General features: G+C 46.0%; 1 protein-coding gene across 6 annotated transcripts in view; it reads right to left on the bottom strand.

The window, feature by feature from the left end:
* The window catches only part of DOCK1 (dedicator of cytokinesis 1), a 560,005-nt gene that overhangs the window by 483,731 nt on the left and 52,258 nt on the right, over positions 1-24,016 (bottom strand). For 3 of the 6 annotated variants that reach the window (XM_055560921.1, XM_055560923.1, XM_055560922.1), the window contains exons 2-6: positions 19,912-19,995; positions 12,747-12,787; positions 8,940-8,995; positions 6,375-6,471; positions 2,953-3,101 (exon numbers count right to left, since the gene is read on the bottom strand). In XM_055560921.1, coding sequence (XP_055416896.1) covers positions 2,953-3,101; positions 6,375-6,471; positions 8,940-8,995; positions 12,747-12,787; positions 19,912-19,995 — 427 coding nt within the window. Of the gene's footprint in view, positions 1-2,952; positions 3,102-6,374; positions 6,472-8,939; positions 8,996-10,977; positions 11,089-12,159; positions 12,213-12,746; positions 12,788-19,911; positions 19,996-24,016 lie in introns of those variants that run through there. The other 3 variants (XM_055560925.1, XM_055560926.1, XM_055560924.1) reach the window with 3 other exon arrangements.

Below are 24,016 nucleotides of genomic sequence, written 5' to 3'. Positions count from 1 at the left end.
TCCATGGCACTACTTTCCTTCTACCTAGAATCACAGATCTAATCCCTTAATTAGCCTATCAGAAGATTTTCAATAAAGACGTTCTACTGTTTCAACATGGAACATATGGAAGTCATCCACAGCAATGTTAAGAAAGTTTCTGGCCAGATGGCTAAATGTAGTAGCCAACTTCAAACGCAGGCAGCATCTGGCTAATAAATCTGTCCATCCTATATCTGGAAGTGTTTTTTGGCAACAGTCTCTCTGTTTCCCGTTAGGTGGTTTTTACCAGGATTTTATTTAAAGACTAAACAAAGGCGACTATATAAAGTAAGAAACCAAGAGTTTTACTAACGGTGGTGTGTTCTGGTTTTCTTTTAATAAGACACAAGGATCTTCGCCACAGACGCCTGTTACTTTGCCTTTGGGACTTTTCTTTTTATTAAAAGGCCATTGCTCAGTCACTAAGTCGTGTCTGACTCTTTGTGACCACGTGGACTGCAGTGTGTCAGGCTTCCCTGTCCTTCACCATCTCCCAGAGTTTGCTCAAACTCATGTCCATTGAGTCAGTGATGCCATCCAACCATCTCATCCTCTGTTGCTCCCTTCTCCTCCTGCCCTCAATCTTTCCCAGCATCAGGGTCTTTTCCAATGAGTCGGCTCTTTACATCAGGTGGTCAAAGTACTGGAGCTTCAGCATCAGTCCTTCCAGTAAACATTTAGGGTTGATTTCCTTTAGGATAGACTGGTTTGATCTCCTTGCTGTCCAGGGGACTCAAGAGCCTTCTCCAGAGCCACAGTTCAAAGGCATCAACTCTTCAGTGCTCAGGCTTCTTTATGGTCCAACTCTCGGCAGCAAATTTTTTTATTTTTTTAACCATAAGACATAAGAAAACATCTTTTGAAATAAATATAAATTAAGTCAGAGAATGTCTTTTTAACAGTTACAAGTCGAAGAGTTGGCAAACTGACTTTGCAAAAAAGCCTCCACTTAGAGGAACTAATCTCCTACTTCTCTCCTGTGAAGGTCGCACACCTTAAGCTCTGTGTGAATGAGTCTGATAACACATCAGGCAGGTTTAGGTTTGTGAGTTGTGCTGGACCACTGCACTATACGAGTTCCTTGGACAAAAGTCTGTTGTCTTGTTAAGGACCACATTTCCTATCCAAGTAGTAAATCACATTTGGAAATACTTCCTTTCCTAACTAGATTATTCCATGACATAATGTATTTTGGTAGCTTCCCACAGCCAAATTAAGCAGGTGGTTTCTGGACGTAAGTTCAAAACATGATACTCCAGCAGAAAATAAAATCAAAGCTCCAGAAGTTTAGTTTTCAAGCAGGTGGTCTTGAAATGAGTTTCACTGCACCAACATCTAATATCCTATACCCAGCAGTCTCTAGGTTTCTGGGGGTGGGGGGGAACCTTCTCCTGTAGTTAATCCAAACACTACATCTTATTGATAATGTAGCTTTTAGAAACTTTTCACACTTGAAAGTCTGAATTATCAGAAAGCAGAATTGTTATAATTCCGATTATACAAAATGCTTCTTTAGTTTTTCAGGGCTTCCTTGGGTTGAATGGCTCAGGGCGAAGCTGTACTATTTTCTGAGCTTTATATTCTAACATGTAAAATGAGGGGGTTGGACTGAACCACTAGCTTCCCAATCTGCCGGCCTTCACGGTCCAAGTCTATTTTTACAGACAGGGATTTCCAGTCAGCATTCCAGACGTGAGAAATCAGGATCTTAAGGAGTGGGTCCCAGCATTCTGTATTTTGAAAGTTTTCCAAGTGCCTCTGATATAGACCAGCATCTGGGAACCTTGTGACCACATACTTTTTAAGCCTTCTTGCAGCTCTGGCATTAGACGAACAAATAGTTATCCAGTAGGAAAGGGCGTAGCCTCCCTCTGATTACAGAACCTGGAAGGCGGGAGACGACTGTGCTGCAGGAAAGAGTGCCAACACCAGAGCACGCACCTCGATGGGTGGGTGAGCACACCACGGCTGAAGGCATTCAAGCAGAGCTGGGCGGTGCCCTGCTGCAAGAGGGAACTTCTGCATGAGACCTACTCCTGTAGAACAGTTATATGATCTTTATATCAGAAGTACAAATTTAGGGGGCTGGATTTCTTTTTCCCAAAAGGTCTCACAAAACCATTAAGCCAAAGCACTGGTGCAGAAAATCTTACACACAGAGAAAAATCATCTTCCTGATAAAACATGCTCGGCTGTTCAGACAGCAGTGATGTTCTCCGAGTGACATGGTAAGATGCCAGTGACCTGGACACAGCATAAACGTGTGTGCCACCTCCAATGGGAGGCTCCTTATAAACTCAGCTTGCGTCTCCTCCAAGGTCTTCTTTTGGAGTTCTACCTGATTTTATTACCAGTTTTCATTCAAATCCATTGGGGAGTGAGACCATTCTGCTTTTGGGTCTTGGCCAGGCATCACCCGATCCTGAAAGTCTTGTGAGAAGACATGGCGAGGAACAAACTCAACCGGACACAGGATGGCAGAGAAAAGAAAAAGAGACTTGCTGGCTTTATTTTTGTTTGCCAGACCCCTACACTGGTGACTAAGTTTCAGGTGCCCTTCGAGGCCTCTTCCAACTTGCAGAACGTAGGATTCCACAGAAAGAGGCCCGATGCCTGTTACTGCACAAAGCCCCTCACGTCGAGACCCAGGGTTGAATGCTGTCGGCAGAAAGGAAAGTTCCTGTCGGGGGAATTGTTGTGATAAGGACAGGTTACCCCATCTTCTTGAAGACAGTATGTTTTAACAATGACTCAGAAAACTCCAGATCCGATAGAAAACACCTCATGCTTTTAAGAAAAAAAACTGTGCCATTATATTGACATTAGAAATTTTGTTGGTCGTAAGATAGGATTTTAGTCTCCTAAACGCTTAATGGTGATAGCATTATATTGGTTAACGTAAGCATGAAATCATCTTATGAACAAACAAACCTGTTTCCATAATCAATTTTGGCAGTGACCTTCTTCTTCAATTCCTTGAGCTCATCCTGCGGCAGAGTTCCAGAAAGAATCTGCGACCGCCACTCGATAAGGTCGTAGATCATGTGTCGAACGCTCCGGAACATCTCCCTGTTATCTTGCTAGATGAGCGGGGGGGGGGAAACCAACTGTTAAGTTCTTGATTTAAAAGAGCATTGTAGTTGCTGTTTATGTCGGATTAATGGTGTTTTCAGCTTGGAACTGAACACATTAGATGGAATTTTGCTCCTATCACACATGAAAAGAGTAAAAGGATTAAAAACAATGGACGATCTTCCACACTCAGGCCAGCGCTCCAGAGTATGTAGCCCTGCACCCAAAGTGGACCCAGTTCAGGATCTGCACTTGGGGAGTCCCAAAACCACCCCGTGAACTTCCAGTCTCTGGACCAGGAATGGGCAACCCTTGAAGCTCCCTGAGGAAATGCCCGGTCTACAGGTCTTGCTTAAGGAATCTTTAGAATGTCCTTTGCCCCGATGATTCTCATCACTGAGAAACTCAACCCAGAGCCCTGGCTGTCAGCTGACTACACGATGACCTAGCCCGAGGCTATGGTGCATTCTGAATAAGCAGAGAGGCTTCTGCAAGAGGCACTATCTGGATCTACAAGCTCTTGGTGCATTTATAGCAAAAGGGAAATACACATGAGATTCAAACGTCACACCTACTTCTCACTTTCTACATATTTCGAAGGATTTGATGGTACAAAGAAAAGCAAGTTCTGCAACAGCATGAGAACAACTCATCAAGAAAATGAAGGATTAACCAAAGGAAAACAAACCCAGTGGTTCTTTCCAAGAATAGAAATCTAGGTGAAATCCAACTATTTAGATTTATAAATAGTTTTAGATTTATAAATCTAAATTTATAAAACTAAATCTATAAATAGATTTAGGTTTATCTAAATCTGAAATTTAGATAAAATTCTAAATGTCAGGGTGCCAAAAAAAATATAACTGTGGTCATTGCTACCTTTTAAAATAATGTCTTCTCTGCATAGCTGAACTTCACACCTCCACTCTATAGCATTTGACCTTCTTCCTAGGAATTTCTAGGATCCCCTCCACTCACTCAGCCTATCACACCATAACAGATTATTTTCTATAATGTTAATTATAGAACTTAACATCCTATAAGTTCTCCTTGTTAGTATCATCCTAATCTTAAATTCTTGTTTATGTATTTATTTATTGGCCATGCCTTGTAACATCTTAGTTCCCTGACCAGGGATTGAACTTGGGGCCTAGCAGTGAGAGCACCAAATCCTAACCACTGAACCACCAAGGAAATTCAATAATCTTGACTTCTTAAATGAAAACTAATAATCAAAATTAATGGTTTATTCTAAAATTATGTTTGTTTCCCTCATTAATTCTCCTTGTCTATTTTCATAAAGCATTACCAAATAACTAAAATCCTTAATATTTTCTTAAACTTGTCTATTGCCACAGAGCAGAGGGAAACAGAACATATAAAAATATTATAAGCAACAACAATACATGTGCATATATATAATAAGCATATTTCTTTGGCTTTGCACAAACCTAACAGTGTAAATCCCTAACAGGCAAAGGTAGATTTTTTTAAAAAAAAAGGAAACTAGGTGATGGTTAGGAGTGTCTGTTATGGAGCTGTATGGCTAAAACCGTGTCCACTAACATATTAGTCAGCATCAGCTCCTGTTTGTTTTGCCATATTTTTGTCTAAAAATTGCTAACATGAAATATCAACTCCAAAATTGCTCAGATTTATACAAAATATTCATGGTTAACTTTACGCCTCTAGGTTTTTGAGAACATTTGATGAACAATTACTGCAACTGCTTATTACTGTGTATTTATAGGAAACCACTGTATAATCAAAAGCAATGAGGCTACCCAGAGAGCAGCTGTGGGACTGAGAAGTCTTCTATGTTCCCCAGAAACTGATGCACGGCCTTCCCTCCAGCGTCCATGCTTTGCACTAACAATATTAGCAGATGAGAAATCAACACCTTTAAGAGGAATACAGACCTAACAAAAGGTAATCTTCTGCAAATATGAATTTATATGCAAAGAAAATGTCCCCGGGGGATACACAATGGAAGGTGTCAGGGCCCCAACCCTGCCGCATTAATAAGGCTTCTTCCACAATCCGGAGAACTGGGTATCTCACACAAAGTCAGAATGGAAACCATCTCCTTCCCTCTAAACAGACTCGCTGAGACCTGGAAGACTGTGTCACTTTCCTCAAATGGTAAGAGGCATTGTCTCCAGGCAAACAGTGGCAGAGAGCCCTCACCCTCTACTGCATCCATGAAGAGGACCTGTAACAGTTTAAAGGCAGATTTTCATGTTCACGATCGACATACAAACTCAGAGGGAACTGCAGCTCCTGCGGCCTCGGTCAGTGTGCCACAGTCCAAGAGCAGCCCAGTTCCCTTTTCAGTACAGGGAAAGGTGAAACCCACGGCCCCTTCCTCGACGGCCACTTCACTGCCATCGGCACGGCTGCACCAGGCACAAAGCTGGTGGAAGGGCTGCGGCCCCCGAGGGTGGCCAGACTACAGGGCAAGGCTGCCGAGCGTGACTCGCTCCCATAAGTTCTGCTTCTGAGGGTACCAGAAAAAGCAAAAGTAATCCTTTGGCTCAGCAGGGTTCAAAAAGACCTATTCTCTATTGCTAAGCTCTGATTCAAAATCCCATCTTCAAACCTAGAGTCTATTATACAGAGTGAAGTAAGTCAGAAAGACAAATATGGTATGTTAATGCCTGCATATGGAATCTAGGGGCTTCCCAGGTGGGGCTAGTGGTTAAAGAACCCGCCTGCTGATTCTGGAGACTTAAGAGATGAGGGATTGATCCCTGGGTTGGGAAGATCCCCAGAAGGAGGGCATGGCAACCCACTGCAGTATTCTTGCCTGGAGAATCCCACGGACAGAGGAGCCTGGCGGACTACAGTCCACGAGGTCACAAAGACCCAGACACTGAAGCGACTTAGCACACATGGACTCTAGAAAGACGGAACTGATGAATCTATCTGCAGGGCAGCAAGGGAGACACAGCATAGAAAACAGAAATGTGGACACAGGAGAGAAGGAAGGGGAAGGGGAGGGGGGGACGAATTAAGAGAATAGCACGGAAACATACACATTACCACATGTAAAATAGATAACCAGTGGGAATGTGTTGTGGGATGCAAGCTCAACTCAGTGCTCTGTGACAACCCAGAGGGGAAGGATGGGGTGAGACGTGGGAGGGGGCGCTTCAGGAATGAGCGTACATATGTTACGCCTGTGGCTGATTCATGCTGATATATGGCAGAGGCCAACAAAATATTATAACGCAATTGTCCTCCCATTAAAAGAAACACCCACAAAAGCCCCATCTTCTCACCACATAGAGCTGCCTCCAGATGGTAGACCATTCTCGCAGGGTCGTGGTGACCTCCTGTATGAGCGGGAGGTCGCCTGGGATGACCGTTTCATGTTGCCTGGGAGGAGAGGAAAGGGCAGAGACGGTAACAGCTTCATTAAACAGAAGGGCACCTTGTCAACTTCACACGCAGGTCATAGCATGGAGAAAAAACATACAAATAAGACTGAGCCCACGTAGGTCTCCATACGTCTCTAAGAACGACAAGTAATTTCTATACAGAGCCCGAGAACGTTCATACATTACCCTCTGTGTAAGCCATCTACCTCATACGTCAAGGTAAGATGAAGGAGGCAAATAATATCCCATCAGGACGTCAAGGTCTGAGCAGTGGAAAGTGTATTCATAATATGTGTACCCATCTATTTTATAGATGCCATAAATTACCACCAATCTGTGTGGCATTAAAATGCAGGCTTGGGATAAGATGATTTTTTTTTACATTTTCATTCTGCCTAAAACTCAGTCTGTGATAATACACGAAGCAGTTATCCTTGGCGAAATATGGGCGAGGTTACAGCTTTCCAGTGTCCACAGGCACCCTGATCACCAATTCTGATTATCCTCTTTCCCTTGTCTCTCCACCTCAGAGAGTTAACCCTTGCCTTATTCTTGACTCCTGATCTATTTGTCCATTGCTTTTTATTCAGCAAACTGCTGTTTTCCGGTTACTTGCTCTGGGTCAGGCAGTGCACTAAGCAGAACTCCTAATATTTGGGACTGAGTCAGAGACCGAATTTGGTGGCTTGTGAAGTAAGACCACCTGGGCCCAGAGGCCCTGAATAGACAAGGCTCCCACACATCATGCAATGTCCAGGGGGCACTGAGATAAGTCCCCGAGGCCCGGACCTGTGGGCAGGACCCTGACTGTAGCTCGCAATGGAGATTCAGGGCTGCAAGGACTCAGTGATTGGGGTTGGAGAGGGGGGGTCTCCAAGGAAGAAACACAGGAGTTCCTGAGAGAGGGCCACTCCCTCTGGAGAGGTCTGACCACGTGCACCAGGGGGAGCAGCAGGGACGAGGAAGGGGTGCGTGGGAGACCACCCTTCACAGGAGTGCTTTTAAGAATAAGCCTTTGATGGGACATCCTCAGCGTCTCTCACAGGACATGACTGTTTCCCAGTAAGGATGCTGATGAAAGTGTGGTTCACTTCGCTCTGTGATGTCATCCTTACAAAGCTGCTCCACTCACAGTGTGAGGACATTCGTCAGTGGCTGGGCTGCCTTCATCTCAGAGCTTGAGTTCCGTGCAAAGTCCACTGGGCTCTTCCCACTGGCCAGGAGGGACCTGGAGCTCAATGAGACTTCAGTTTCCCACGTGAAGAGGACCTCCCTTTACCCACTGCGTCCTGATCTCCACTCTAGATCCTTCTTACCTTCCTTCCTTAATTGGTCTGATCCATCTCTTGGACTAAGTGCCAACTGGTTCTCAGTCTTAACCCAATGTCTGCCTGTCCACCTGTCTGGCGGGGTGTGACTATCGAGAATCAACAGTCTCTTGCACCCTTTTCTATCACTCTTCCTAATTACATTTTACATACACTCATCTGTATACCTCAATGTGCATTTACAAAAATTATCCCTATACAGCCCAGCATCCATACTGATCCTGATACAAACTGATGTAAAATACATGAAGAAAATATTTTATTCAACATTGTTCACAGTAGGGTGAAAAGTTTCAAAACTTTCCTCGTTTTACTTCCCTCTGAAATTTCACCTACAAAACAATTTCTCAGTAGAAAAAAGGGCCCTCTTACAGGTCATCACACTGATGCCTCTAAATTATTTCCCTCGTTTTAATGATGCACCATGGAACCTCAGAGCCCGACCCAGTCCTTCTCATACGTTCAAAGTACACTGCTTGGGAAAGCAATTTTGCAATCAGCCGCAGAGATGCCATTATGCAGTAATCATATGATTAGTAATTTTATCATTTACATATTTAATGGAGTGCGAAGATGTAGCAGAGACAAAAAGAAAAACATTTTACTGTTCCTTCTCCAAGTTCACACCTGGCTATTCATTTGCCATTCCCGCCTAATGGGTTCCTGTTCTACAAATGTCCTCTTAATGATCTTATACATCAGTTTTATGACCTCTAAGAAACATACATCACAATCAGGCAAGACGTAAATTCACACACGCCCCAACCGAACAACTGTTGCTTCACTCCCCAGTGAATTTGTATCACATCCTGCAAAGTCTTCCAGAAAAATGGATTCAGGGCTGGGGGGCTGTGCAGCCTTTGCTAGATGGGCTGGCTCACAAAGGAAGAAGCAGAAAGCTTTCCAAATCCACATGGCATTCTAGGAGGTTGGCTGTGGTTCCAGTGCTGACTGAAGACTCCCTAAAGGCTCAAAGTCATGTTGTAGACAGCTCTAGATCAGAAGTCCTCCCCCTCTAAACTCCTGTCACCCTGGATCAAAGGCATCCACTGCTCAACCCCAACATCGCCCTGCAAAAAGCAGCAAGGTCAAATGCCATCACTGCACAACTTCATTTAAACATCAAGAAAAGACTCACCCTTTTCCTTCAACTATGGCTTCTTTAAGATGGATGTACGAAGCAGGAAATATACCCTTTGGGAGGAAAAGAGACAGGAGGTTGTAGCATTGATATGAATACTGACTGTCAATCAAACAGCTGTCCCCCCCAAAAAAGGTGGAGGTGAGGATGAGTGGATCACTATTAAATCCATAAGCCTTTATGCTAAGTCACAGCATGGCACAGAAAACAAAGTGTGAAATACGGCAACTGAATTCACTTGTGTTTCAAAGAGGCTGCAGAAGTCTTAGAAGAAAACAGATGCACACTCTGCTTGCAAAGGAAAAATCCCACGGGACCTTCCAGTGTCTTCTCCGTAGGTCACACCTCGTTTTGACTGTGGACACAGGCAGATCAAAAGTCAACTGATGCCTAAAAACAATTTCTGATGATGGCCTCTGACAGCTCTTCCTTTCGAAATACTAAAATTGTCACCAGAAAGTGAGTTTACACAGTCGATCATCACATACGCGCTGACTACTTACCTGACCCACGGAGACTTTCTCATCAATCTCCTAACAGAGGAGCCATCCAATAAAATACAGCAAGAAGGTACATTTCACCCAACCTGCCCAGCTCTGGCGGGGGCCATCAGTTTATCTGCAGATGGTGCTCAGCAACCCCCAAGTGAACAGCACACAAGGCCCAACAGACAGTTCTGAGGGGACGGCTCCTCAGGAGGACTGCCAGTCCTGGGCACTGTACGTGAAGGGCCAGGAGCTTCCCCAAGAGTTCTGGGCCTGCTTCCTGTGCAAGCACAAGTCCCCTCCTGGAAGGAAGTAGAGGTGAGCACCTGGAGGGCAAGAGCGGGGCACTGGGCACGGGGGTCTCGGGCAGCGTGGGGGTCTCGGGCGGCGTGGGGGTCTCGGGCAGCACAAGGCAGACAAGGTGCAGCTTCCTGAGATGCCACACATGCAGCAGAAAGTCAATCAGCAGGAACAGTCACCTGCTGTGAAAACAGGAGCTTCTGACTGGGTTTCCCAGGCTTCTGACCCCAAAGAATCAACACAGGAGATCCAGAAACCATGCAACTCATCCTGCTTGGAATGGAAGTGGGCACCACTGGTCCCTGCTCCTCCTGTCTACCAGGAAAGTGGCCACACTTCATGTAAAAAAGATTTATCACAGAGAGGGAAGGAGTCAGACAGAAAGAGGGAGGCTGGGCAACACAGAGGACCAGGCGGACCTGCTGCGGGGACACCTCCAGCCACCAGGATGGATCCCGGGTGCACATTCAAGGTCAGCAGGTGAGCACTGGTTGGCGGGTGGGGTACATAAAGCAACGAGTCCCGGCCATGCCCACGTCCACAGGTAGAGACACCCCTCAGTTTCAGTGAAGCTGCTCTGGACAACCATGGGGTCACAGAAGGGACAATGGAAAAATGAGGCTGGACACACCTGCAGGCTTGAAATGAGCAGCTTCTTCAGCTGGGGTGATCAGGACTGGCCAGATCTAGAGCTCATTTGTGAATACCAGTAAGAGGATGCTCCCAGAACACAGGGTCGGATGCCTGGGAGTCAAGTCCCTCTCTGCCACTGCGTGAACTGGGTGGGCCAACACAAAATCACAGCGTCTCTAAGGTGTCAGTTTCAACTGCTAATGAAGGTTTTAGATGGAGCAATAAACACACCCCTACCCAGCTTTGTGAGCTACAAAGTCAGGTCTCTTCAGTGCAGGGCAGGAAGGACGAGGGCTCACGGAGGCACTGGGGAACCAGGAGACACCCCCAGTTGGGGAACGTGGTGAAAGTGAAAGTGAAGTCGCTCAGTCGTGACTGACTCTTTGCAACCCCATCAACTGTAGCCTACCAGGCTCCTCCGTCCATGAAATTTTCCAGGCAAGAATACTGGAATGGGTTGCCATTTCCTTCTCCAGGGGATCTTCCCGACCCAGGGATTGAAATGGGGTCTCCCGCATAGTAGGCAAACGCTTTTACCATCTGAGCCACCAGGGAAGAGGTACCTGACACCAAATACCAAGCAAGCATCAAAAGTGAACCACTTCCCTGGGACATACCTGACATGTGAAGCTGCAGCTTTGTCATGGGTGGACAGGGGAGTCCATGAGCCTAAGGTCGTTAATAAAGTTCTCAATTGTGGCTTTCTCAGATGAAACTGAGGTTTTCATCTGCAGGAAAACATTCTTCTTATTTTTTCTTAATTAAAGTATAGTTGATTTCCAATGCTGTGCTTATTTCTGCTACACAGCAAAGTGACTCAATTATATATTGTTCTTCATCTTCTTTTCCATTATGATTTATCACAGGATATTAAATACAGTCCCCCATGCTATACAGTAGGGCCTTGTAGCTTATCCACCCTAAGGGATTAGTTCGCATCTGCTAATCCCAAATTATGGAAGAGACAATCAGAGTGAAAACAGAACTTTCTCTGGAGAGAGCTATTCCTCCAGCCACCAGGTTGGTATATCCCTCATTCAGACCTCAAGACGCCAGGTCATTGGATATGAGAGACTCAGAGTCCAGTCTGAGCTCAGCAGCATCAGGATGGAGGCCCTGGCTCCAATCTGCAGAGCTGGGTCAGCAGGTTACCCAATTAGCATCTCTCATATCAGGACAGACTGCCCGAGAGCTCAGCCTGGACACCTCTGAAGTGACTGCTACCACAGGATGGACACCTCTCACCTGTCCAGCAAGGGCTGATTGCAGAGAGTCTGGGGAAAAAATAGAGCAAGAAGGCCCTGCACTTGGACAGCTGGCCTTCAACAGCCTTAGTCACAGGCTCAGGACCACAGAAGGAGCCCAGCCCAATAAGGAGATAATGAGATGCCAAGTTAAGAAACAAAAGCAAAAGGAACCATGTGTCAAGCATAATTAGATTTTATAAGGTAACGTGGACAGCCTAACCACAGCTTAGAGTGAAAGGGAACAGCCATCATTAGGTTCTGTGAAACTAAGAATGGAAAAGCCACAACAGAACCATGCACGGGCGTGTCCATAGCAATGATCATGGTGTAATTGCACGTCTTCACCCCAGAAATTCAAACAACCATGCATGCAAACTGTCCAGGAGGCAGAACCTCTTTCTTCGGCCAGCAGACGTCAGTAGTATAAAAATAATTACAAGCAAGAAGGGAAGAAGCTGGCATGAGCGCTGCAGATCTGCTAATTTATCATTAAGGATAATGCAAAACTGAAAATCGTAAGCGGTAGTCAGTCTTCCCAGATCATTCTCTTACACAACCTGTACTTCAACAGGATGCAGAATTCTACCAGGAAAAGAAGGTCCCAGCTCTCAGGACAACAGGTCAACATCACCCCACACAGCCCAGCCATTCACTCCTAGACACGAAATGACAATTTCTACATATATATGCTGTTCAGAAAACCATTCAGGGGAGGGAGGGAGGGATGAATTAGGAGTTTGAGATTAACATATATTCACCACTTTATAAAACAGACAGCCAACAGCAATACTTGTTCCAACCAAGCCCAGTATGCAACTCTATATTCTGTACTAACCTGTAATGGAAAAGAATCTATAAAAGAATAGAAATACATATATGTGTGTATAACTAAATCACGTTGCTGTATACCTGAAATGAACACAACATTGTAAATCAACTATATGTCAATTAAAAAATAAAGTTTTTTTAAAAAATTTTTTAAAGAAAACAATTCAGGGTAGCCCACATTTCACAAATTCTCTTAATTCAGAGAAAGAGATGTATAAGGACAACTCTTAGGCTCCATGAGACAGAACTGATTTCTTCTCCTAGGGTGATTTATGAAGGGATATGCACTGAGGTTAATAACAGGGACTTACCTTTTTAGACTTTTTTCTTAAGGTGTAACCTCTGTACCACCCTAAACAAACACAAAGGTGAGATAGTTAGTACAAGGGACATTACAGGGTCCTAAACAGCACCTGCCCACTGCCTAGAACTCACTATCTGCAGAACCACGGGAGTCAGCCTGTCATAGAATTCAGTCATCCTAAGGTTTGCAGAGATGCTTTGGGGGTTTGTAGAGATCATCTCAAAACCAGGCGCGAAGCCTTGGCAGGGGGCTTCACACAAAGATCTCCAGCTCCTTCGTCTCCATCGGCCGCAGATGGTCCTGAGGGTGGCAACCAGCTCCAGGAGAAGAAGCCGCCCTTTGACCACGGAACCCTGGGCAGGATCCGGGGTGCACATTTTCCTGTCTGTCGCTCGGCCGGATGGAGCAGGGTCACTGCCAAGCACACATACCAACACCCTCAGATCATCAACAGCAGCAGCACAACAGAAATCCTATTGAGAGCCGACTTCCTCCCCCTTCGAGATGGAGGGGGGTCTGGGGGGGTGTGCCCTGGAGCAGTCACATCGCACAAAGTGCTTCTGTGGTGAAGACTCAGCCCCCAACAGGAAGCACCAGGCCCAGGAACACAGGCCCACCTACCCCCTAGGGGGCTGGCCTAGATTCAAGTTCCCATTCTCTCTATGTGGGAGGGCAAGCAAACAGCAGAAGACAGAGGGAAATGCCCAGTGGAAGAGACATTCAATGCTGGGCAGGATCTGACCACACCCTCGGCCCCTCCGATCAGGCTGAGGGCAGAAATTGTTCCTGCCAATGCTCAGGGGTCACTCACGGCTGGTCACTCACCTCCCAACGACTCTGCCACACACTGAATGTCTCCCGAAACACTTTGAGGGTGCTTCAGGCCACCTCGCTCCAGGAAAGGCAATCAAAAGCCTAGACAAGTTCCACTGAGCTCCCCAGGAGCAGAAGGACATCAGCCCCCAACAGAATGACAAAAAGACTTGGGAAAGCACCAGCTGGGTCAGCTCCCAGAGACTAACTAAATACTAGGGTTTTAAAGAAGGCCAAGCACTGAAGAATCGATGCTTTTGAACTGTGGTGCTGGAGAAGACTCTTGAGAGTCCCTTGGACTGCAAGGAGATCAAACCAGTCTGTCCTAAAGGAAATCAGTCCTGAATATTCATTGAGAGGACTGATGCTGAAGCTGAAACTCCAATACTTTGGCCACCTGATGTGAGGAACTGACTCTGAAAAGACCCTGACGCTGGGAAAAACTGAAGGCAGGAGGAGAAGGGGACGACAGAGGATGAAATGGTGGGATGGCATCACCAACTCAATGCCCATGAGTTTGAACAAACTCCAGGAGATGGTGGAGGACATCACATGCCAGAGGAGCCTGGCGTGCTACAGTCCATAGGGTTGCAAAGAGTCAGGCACAACTTAGCGACTCAACAAAGTCACCAATAATAGAGTAACAAACAGTCAAATGCTGGAAATCAGGGATGCATGAATGAAGATGCCCAGAAAGTGCAAATGGACCTGTATTCCACCAATGACCAGACACCTCTCATAGAGCAATGATTTAACAACCGGAGGAGGAGTGGAAGCAGGAAGTGATGGAGTTAAAATCCTCCAGGGATTATGAACAGATGCTTTCTGAGCATTCAGAAACGAAGCTGCAAATCACCAGGAGCCTTGCGAAGGATTTGCTAAGACTGAGATTCGACCAGTGAACCCACTTCATTCCTGACAAGGCAACTACACGGTGATAAGGGAGCACGGTGGACCCAATGTCGAGGTCTCGGGGCGCATTTGGAGGATTATCTCTGGATAGCCCTCCACCGTCTTCTGGGTGGTTTCCATTTGCCCAGCCCACAATCAGTGCCCACCTGGGTCAGTGTTCACAGACAGAAATGGGAAAAGACAGCGGGTCAATGCAGTAAGCTGTTCAGAAGGCCGTATTTAATGTAGAGGACTGCCCGCTTTCCTGTGATTTTATCCCTCCCATATTTTCAGTATTACCATGCCCCTTCTTTTCTGAAATTGACATGGGATGAATGTCCCAGAACATCTAAGGAAATACTTCCAAGGGACGAGAAAAAGACAGAGCCCAAGACAAAAATAAGCAAAGTTTATAAACACTGTAGAGAAGAAACCCAAAAGACTTACATATGTATGAAGAGATGCTCAAACTTACTAATAACCAGATTGAAACACATATTAAATCGACAGTTTAAAACACAATTCACTAGAGTGAGGAAAATTCTAACGCTGCAGGATTCAGGCAGCCACCGGCACAGAGGTGGGGAGTGTAGACAGCATGACCAGTGTGGGCAGGACCCTTCTTCCCCAAAGTATCCATCCCCGCACCCTGGAGCTGCCGCATATCCAAAGACACTCGCACACCTACTGCGCTCCGTGGGGCAGACGCAGGAGGCAGGATGGGTGCCCATCACTGGGAGGGTGGCCAGTGAAACGTGAGGGTCACACAGAGCACTGAGCGCCGGAGACTGCACCCTTACCAACAGGGCTGCATCTCAGAACACAGCACTGAGTAACAACGTAAAAACAGAAGGAGCGCTTGCGTGTGTTACTTGCTCAGTTGCGTCCGACTTTTGTGACCCCATGAACTGTAGCCCTCCAGGCTCCCCTGTCCATGCCATTCTCCAGGTAAGAATACTGGAGTGGGTTGCTAGGCTCTTCTCCAGGGGATCTTCTCAATCCAGGGATTGAACCCAGGTCTCATGCACTGTGCAGGCAGATTCTTTACCATCTGAGCCAAATGAGCACTACAACCACATTTATATACACAGAAATATATGCATGCCAGCCAGTACAGGCGACACAAAAATTCACTTCAAACACAGCAGAAGGGTTTCCCAGGAGGGACTAAAAAAAGATGAGGAGCCCTTTTTCTTTCGTTTATGATAATAGATGGTGGTTTCTCTTTTAACACCTTTCCCAAGCCAAAGGAAAACCTAGGGTTTCCCTTCTCAAGAATTTTTGCATGCGTTATTCCTTCCAGCAACTGAGCCCCCAGACTATGTACCAGAGGTCTCACCAGAGAGAGCAAATGTAGAAACAGATTAGACCCAATTATTTCTAACCTCCAAGAGCAGATTCCCCTAGGACAAGCAAGGCTCAAACCACGAGCAAGGGCAGAGACTGGGGATCAAGGACAGAGGACAACCCCTCAAAGGCTTCATGGAGGGCAGCAGGGGGACATGAGAGGATAACCTGGCTGCTGCTCTGGGGGGGACAGGCCAGGCAGAATGAAGCCAGGAGCAGGGAGATGCATGGCTCGTTGAATTAACAAGCTGACTCCCTTCTTCCAACCAGGCCTCAACCAACCAGCTCCAAACAAGACAAACCCAGCTCCCCAAGAGATACCCGCCCAACGGCAAGAAGAGGTCAGACATGGTCCTCAAAGTCAGGGAGGGCCCCATCCAGCCCAGGAAGACGGAAGCCACATCCGTGCACACAGCAGAGCGTTTCCAGCAGAAGGACCAGTGCGCGCACACTCAAGCAGGGCGGGTACCAGTGAAGACAGGACCAGGCAGAGCGGAGGAGGGGGGCGGGCGTCAGAGAGGAGCCTGGGGAGGATCACTCAGACAGAGTCTCCAAGGATGGCTCCAGGTTATAGTTAGGAGGAGAAGTGGGGTGGCGGGTGGGCAGAGCAGCCTCTGCAAAGATCTGCTCACACAGCATCTGAGAAGCCCCCAGCAGCAAGGCTAGGACACACCTGAGGAAAAGGCTGGGGCTCAGGTGAGACAGGGGCTTCCCAGGTGGCGCAGTGGTAAAGAATCCATCTTTCAATGCAAGAGACACGGGAGATGCTGGTTCTATCCCTGGGTCGAGAAGATCCCCTGGAGGAAGAAATGGCAACCCACTCCAGCATTCTCAGCTGGGAAATCCCATGACAGAAGAGCCTGGCAGGCTACAGTCCATGGAGTCGCAAAGAGCTGGACATGACTTAGCAACTACACAGCAATAACCAGGGGTTGAGAATCCGCCTGCCAATGCAGGCAACATGGGTTCAATTCCTGGTCCCGGAAGATGCCGCATGCCACAGGGCAACTAAGCCCAGGCACCTCAACTACTGAGCCCACGCGCTCTAGAGTCTGGGAGTCACAACAAGAGAAGCCACCGCAACGAAGAGCAGCCGCCAGTCGCTGCAACTAGAGACAAGTCCACACAGCAGTTAAGACCCAGCACAGCCAAAAATAAACAAAAACAGAAGCATTTTAAGTAGTTTTGCCCTTTAAAAAAAAAAAGGACCTAATGCTATACATTGTCCTTATTAAAAAGGAGAAATAGAGCCAAGCAGCGGGAGACTGCCACGTGATCCTGAAGACAGAAACCAGGGTGCCGCACCTGTGGGCAAGGAACGCCAATGAGGACAGCAAGGGAGCAGAAGGCTGGAGTGACCCGTGGGGCGGCCTCGCGTTCTCAGCCCTGCCGACCTTGACCTGGAGCCCTTAGCCCCCAGAACAGTGAGAGAACACATTCCTGTTGTTTAAATGCCCCACCATGCAACACCTTGTTACCTCCACCCCAGGACACCCAGAGGCGGTCTTCACAGGACCTTCCGTCGATGGATGCTCGTGGAAGGAAAAGGGATGAAGGTATGTCGTGGAAGAAAACAGATGATGATCGCTTTGAAAAATCCGAATCAAGTTCGAGTGCTGCGTTTTCATCACAAGAGCACTTTCCTAATTTGGGTGCAATGCTGCCCTCTCCCTCAGCACAGCTTACACCCCTTGGAGATCCTTCTGGAAATAAGCAGGTGGCAAGACCCGCGCCTGCTTGGGCACTGGAGAGTCACTTTATCAACACCGGGGACCTGGGTTCACTTCTCCTGTCTGACTGACCCTGGACACTGCTTATAGGCAGGGACATAGGCAGGGGTCCTTATAGAAAGGAGCCCTCAAAGTTCCGTCCACCTCCACAGTGACCTGGAAAGTGCTTTTCTTTGCTCTGTGCTCCAAGCCTCCATGAGCCTGAGACGGACAAATTATCCATAACTTGCAGGTAAATGTGTTCTCTGAACCTGAATATAAGGAGTGATCATCTAGAAATTATATTCTCTGGAGCAATCCCAGCAGTATCCTACCCTGAACAGGATCACAAAGAAAAGGGAAATGAAATTTGACAAACAGAAATAAATTTTCTTAGGGGGAAAATGTGGAAGGGGCTGAGAAGAAAAGAAGAGAATGCCACAGGCTAACACAATCCACAAAATTTAAACAGAATGAGAGCAAAGAGCAGGAAAACAATTATTCCATTGTAATCCAATGACAATCAAGTCACCAAGTTTCCCAAAAGCAATGTGTTCCCCCCCACGCATTTCTCTGATTGGATTCTAACTAAAACCAAAAAGGCTGTTGTCAAAGAAGGGGAATTGGTTTTCCATTACAGGGTCTTTACAAAGACTGGAATATTGTAATCAACACTTGGAAGATGGATGAGCCCAGAAACCAAATGCTCACTAAGGACTCCTTTATCATGATGTTGGCCAAAATGTCGATGCCTGCCACCATTTTCGTTTAAGTTAAACGTACAAAAAGGATCACTGACTTGCCGAAGGAGTCTCCTGTTTAAAGAGTGCATTCTTCCTACGAAGCAAAGAACCAGAAGTCACGGCCCCCACGACCCGGGGTTGCACAGGAAATTGCTATCTGTTCAGGAATGACGTCACTGTCCACTGTTTATTAACCAGGATTTCAAATGCAGCTGACCCGGGGCAGAAATGAAAAAAAAAAGATATAAGTGCGTTCTTCCCCTGAGATCAGAAAAGTGTTTGAGATGAGAGGTTTGATCCTTAACCTCTAGCTAATTTCTCCGCTTCCTTCCAGCCACCGGCCATATAAACTGGGGGCAGATAAGGCAATCCAACTGTCAGCTGTAAAAACGGAAAATAAGCAGAGGGTACCCACGGGCAACTACTCGTTCACACAGAAAGGAGCACGTCTATTTCTGCATCACATCCGCTTCTAAGCATACGCCACGGAAGCTGATTTCCACCCCCAGTGGGACATTTTTTAGGGTAAAAGGTGCAAATGGAATGGAATTCTAAGCCAGATGAGGAAGTAAGGGACATGGACATGGGTGTTTTAATGAGTTTGTGCTTCTCCAGGTACACGGGAGCAAGCTGCAGCTTGCCTGATGCAGAAGCTGAACGAGGCATCACTCATGTGCAAAGAGGATTCCGAAGACTGAGTGTGAAGTTCAATCTGTGATTACTACGGGATGTCTGCAATTTTCTCTCCCCGCATCTCCAGCCCACCTCCTCCCGGGAGGGGTCTGGCTAAACCCGATCTGAAAGCAATTTTGCTGTTGGAATTACCAATTTTAGTCAGTTCTCTTTATTCCTTTGTTACATGGGGGTCACCCTTCCAACAGGAAATAGAGCACCAGCGCTAAACACAATCTCACAAAACATCCAGATGTGAGGAATCTAAAAGTCAAGCCCATCATTGCTTCTTCTCTGTGCAGCGATAAACCGCAGCATGAAATGAAAGGGGTCCCGTTTTAATGATTTGCGAAACACTAATATGAAAACCAACAGCCTGAAAAACCACGGACACTGGAAAGCCACTGTCCCCGACAAGGGTATTTATCGGATAATTACAACAACCGCTTCACTGGACCCCACCACACACAGCGGCAACAATCTTCGTTCACCCGTCAGAAAATGGGGTCACAGATTTTTTTAAAAAGGATTTAAGACATGATAATTTTGGTTCCTCTCAGGAAATTGTTAAGTCTAAGTGAGAACATAAAAAGTCTTACCATTCACATCAAACACCTCAAAACACTAAGCCAAACACTAAACTAACCTTAAATGTATTTAAAAAAAAAAAACTTTTTTCAAGCAGTTATTAACAGTCAAGATGTATATACATTCATTTCCAAAGAAAGGAAACAACGGTGTTTTAAAATAAGGAAAATGACTACTTCAACAGAAAACTTTAGAGGTTAAAAATTTAGGAGTTTAATTTTAAGTTCATCTTAATTTTTTTTTTAATGACTTCAATAACAGAAAACCTCACCACTGCCCGCTCCTGATACTGTGCAAGAAAACCAGAAGTTAAGTGCTTTCCTAACAAGGTAATGATTGGCCCATTAGGTACTGAAAGTGTCCTAACCACACAAAACATAAAAGGAAACACACCAAAATAAATACGCACCTTCGTATGTTTCCAGGATGTGCACAGCGTCTCCTATTTGTAAAGAAAGTTCATCCGCTCCCCGCGCATCATAGTTATAAAAAGCTGTTCAGAGAGAAAACAGCAAAGAAGCTATTAGTAAAGGTGAGATTATGCTGGCTTGTTTTTGCCTGTTTTTAAGACTGAAATATTCTGCCTTTGCCTGGATCATCCTCTCTGATATCCACAAAAGGAGCCTTTTCTTTCAAGGGTCCTCAGTTTAAGTAGAAGAAATTCTTAACCACTTATAACACCAGACAACCACAAGTGGTTTATTGTGGTAAAATGATGTGAAATTTGCCTTTTTAATCATTTTTAAGTGTACACTTCAGTGACGTTACATTCATAATGTTGAGCTCCATTACCACTATCAATTTCCAAAACTTTTTCATCACTCCAAACAGAAGCCCTATAACCATGAAGCAATAATTCTTCACCCCTCCCCCTGCCCACCCCTGATAACCTGTAACCTACTTTCTGTCTCTATAAATCTGATTGCTCCTGCTGACCGGAGCAGGAATCATAGAATATTATCCTTTTGTGTCTGGCTTCTTCTGTACTGTGCTGTGCTTAGTCGCTCACTCACGTCCAGCTCCTTGTGACCCCATGGACCATAGCCCGCCAGGCTCCTCTGTCCACAGGGATTCAGGCAGGAATACTGGAGTGGGTTGCCATGCTCTTCCCAGATCTTCCCAACCCAGGGATCGAAACCAGGTCTCCCTCATTGCAGGCAGATTCTTTACCATCTGAGCCACCAGGGAAGCCCAAGAATACGGGAGTGGGTAGCCTTTCCCTTCTCCAAGGGATCTTCCTGACCCAGGAATCAAACAAGGGTCTCCTGCATTACAGGCGGATTCTTTACCAGCTGAGCTACCAGGGAAGCCTGTGGCTTCCTGTTTTCAAGGTACACGCACATTATTCCATGGATGAAAACCTCATTTCTTTTCACAGTGGAATAACATTTATAATAGGAAGAAAACTGAAGCTATTGTCAACAACATTTCAATTATCACTTCATATACTACCATATATTTCCATTAACGGACTTCTCTACTAGATGACTTTCTCCTGTCTATGAGTCAATGACACGTGGACTGAGAATTCCTTGAAAATCAAATTGATTTTAAAAGTATCATATAGCCAAAGTTGCTATTAAGTCAAAAAAAATTACAAAGAGGCAAAAATATGTCTTATGTTAAGAAGAAATCCTTCAAAGGGACAATACACAACACATGTCTGAAATCCCAAACATTTATCTGACATAAAGCAGTTCTGTTCCTCCTAGCTGAGCATGCAAAAGTCATCCCATTAAATTCAGGCCATGCTTTTGCTCAAGAATGGAGATAAAGGGAAATATCACAGTGAAAAAAGGATGTTTACGACTCCCAAATATTCAATTAGCCCACTCTCAATTTAAAAAATTACAGTGATGTTATTCCTTCCCAATGGATTCTACCTTAAAAGATTTTTCAGACTTGAGGTAAATAAAACTCATCAAAACATTTCCTCGAGCAGGATCAAACTCTCACCCATCCATCCTGAACACCCTGCTGGATAGACTGCCCTTTACAGGCACTGTGACCAGGTCCATCGCTGGAATTCTCCCTGATCTCACGCAAGCATGGGGGGCCCTCCTGCTGACCGACCACCTGGCCTTCCTTCCAACCATACACTCCTGGTCCCTGTCCCTATTTCTCTCTGAAAGAAAGAATCTGCCCGTCCCTGTGTGTCCCTCCTTATTATTCCCCCACGAACGGGGTCTTCCCAGTAATGCCCCCTCTTCCAGAGGGCCAACTCTAAGTATGTGTTGGCTCTTTCAACCCCTTTCTGCAAAAATACCCAGCAGCACAGCGCACTTCCTGTCACAGCTCCATAACCAAGCTACTGAACGTGTGTGTGGTCTCTGGAAGCAGAGACACTAGGCATGGTACCACCTCTATCCCTGTAGATCTGAGTGGCCTCCAGCAAATGATCTAGCTCTCCCTCCTCAGCTTCCCCGGCTGTAAAATAAGGAGACTGATTTCTACCTTATAGGAGGGCATGAGTACTTTGTGTCTTAAAGAAAATAACGCTGCCGACGGCTCTGTTGATCTAATGCATGGGTTGCCCCCAGTAAACAATCATGCTTAGTCGCTCAGTCGTGTCTCTTTGCAACCTCATAGACTGTAGCCCATGAGGCTCCCCTGTCCATGGGATTCTCCAAGCAAAAATACTACAGTGTGGTACCATTTCCTTTTCCAGGGAATCTTCCCAACCCAGGGATCAAACCTGTATCCCCTGCATTGCAGGCAGATTCTTCACCATCTGAGCCACCAGGGAAGCTGTAAACACTCAGCAAATTGTAAAACCTCTTATTGTGTTTGGGGGCATTTTGTTTTTACTGCTATGAAGACTTCTCTTACTACCAGAATCCTTTTTTAAAAAGCCAAAACGAGCAGATTATCACAACGAACACAAAAATTCTAAAACATCAGTAACCATACATACGTAGAAAATTCTATCTTCCCAGGTATTTTCCCATATTTTCACCCAGATTCATAAAATTTAAAAGGCCTCAACTGACATTAATGTTATTGGAAGTTATTAAGTTTATTTAGCATTTTATGGTGAATCTTTTAACAAGAAATAACTGCATTAGAGAAAGGAAGCTCAGAACATATGCCAGCCTCTCCCAGCCCCGAAAAACCACTTTCGAAGCCTTTAGAAACCATAAATGCATTCATCACCATTCTTAACAGCATCCCTGCCAGCACGTCTATTCTATTACTGATGCAGAAAAAAAATAAACACATCAAAAACAATACAAATAAAAGAAAATGAACACATCCACTGTAAATACATTCAGGTCCCTGTGAATTTGCAAGGCCCACATGCAATAGCCTTTAGTAGTGACCTCTCCATCTCTGAAGTAGGTGGAAAGGCAGCTGTGAAAAGCTCATACAACAGAAACAATTCTGAGACTCCCCTGGTGGTCCTGTAACTAAGATTCTGCGTTCCCAATGCAGGGGTCCCGGGTTCAATCCCTGGTCAGGGAACTAGATCCCACATGCTGCAGCTAAGACCTGGTGCATGCAAATAAATATATACTAAAAAAATAAATAAAATAAAAGTAGTGGAGGAGCCTGGTGGGCTACAGTCCATAGGGTCACAAAGAATCGGACGCGATCGAGCATGCATGCACAGCATGGATTTAAAGAAATAAACTCAACTGATCAACAACCTTAAAAACGAAGGACAGAGCCATTCCACATTTAACTATGACAGTGTGAGTCACTCAGTGGTGTCCAACTGTCTGTGAGCCCGTGAACTGCGGCCCACCAGGCTCCTCTGTCCATGGGATTTTCCAGGCAAGAATACCGGAGAGGGTTGCCATTTCCTCCTCCAGGGGATCTTCCTGAACTACGAAATGAGCCTTAAAGACCCACGATTTCACAGATGAAGGGGAAGGGGGCCTCAGAGAGTTTATGCCATGTGGCCTCAAATGACACAGCAGAGCCTGGACCACAACACTGGCCGCCCCCGCCCACAGGCTCAACAATACCACGTTAAAGGGAAATCAAAAGACTTGCATATATATTGGTACGTGTTGAACAAGGAAGCAGGAAGGCGCGGAAAGTGTGGTAGACAGAATAATGGCCCCAGAGACGTTCACATCTGAATCCAGAGCCCTGTAAGGCAAAGGGGCCTGTGGCCAGTGAGATGCGCTTAGAGGTCTAAAGACGGGGGGCCCAGGGTAATCACAAGGCTCCATGAGAGGGAGACCAGAGTATCACACCAATATGACCACGGAAGCACAGGTCCAAGGGGAGCAGGGCAGGGGCCACAAGGCAAGGAATGTTGCAGTCTCTAGACACAGGAGAAGGCGAGGAAAGGACCCTCCCCGGAGCTGCCGGCAGGAACACAGGCTTGCCTGCCGCAACCTTGATCATAGGACTTTTGACCGTGCAGAACTGTAGGGTTGTACATCTGTGATGTTTTAGACCCCTAAGGTTGTAATTTCTTACAGCAGCAATAGGGAACCTATACAAGGAGCTATGTGGAAAACAATTTAAAGGAGGCCTTTTGAGCTTGATTCATTCACTGCCGA

This window comes from Bubalus kerabau, chromosome 22 (assembly GCF_029407905.1).
Source record: "Bubalus kerabau isolate K-KA32 ecotype Philippines breed swamp buffalo chromosome 22, PCC_UOA_SB_1v2, whole genome shotgun sequence".
Classification (NCBI taxonomy): domain Eukaryota; kingdom Metazoa; phylum Chordata; class Mammalia; order Artiodactyla; family Bovidae; genus Bubalus; species Bubalus kerabau.
Note: the sequence above shows the minus strand (reverse complement) of the source record. Positions and strands in the feature narration are given on the sequence as shown.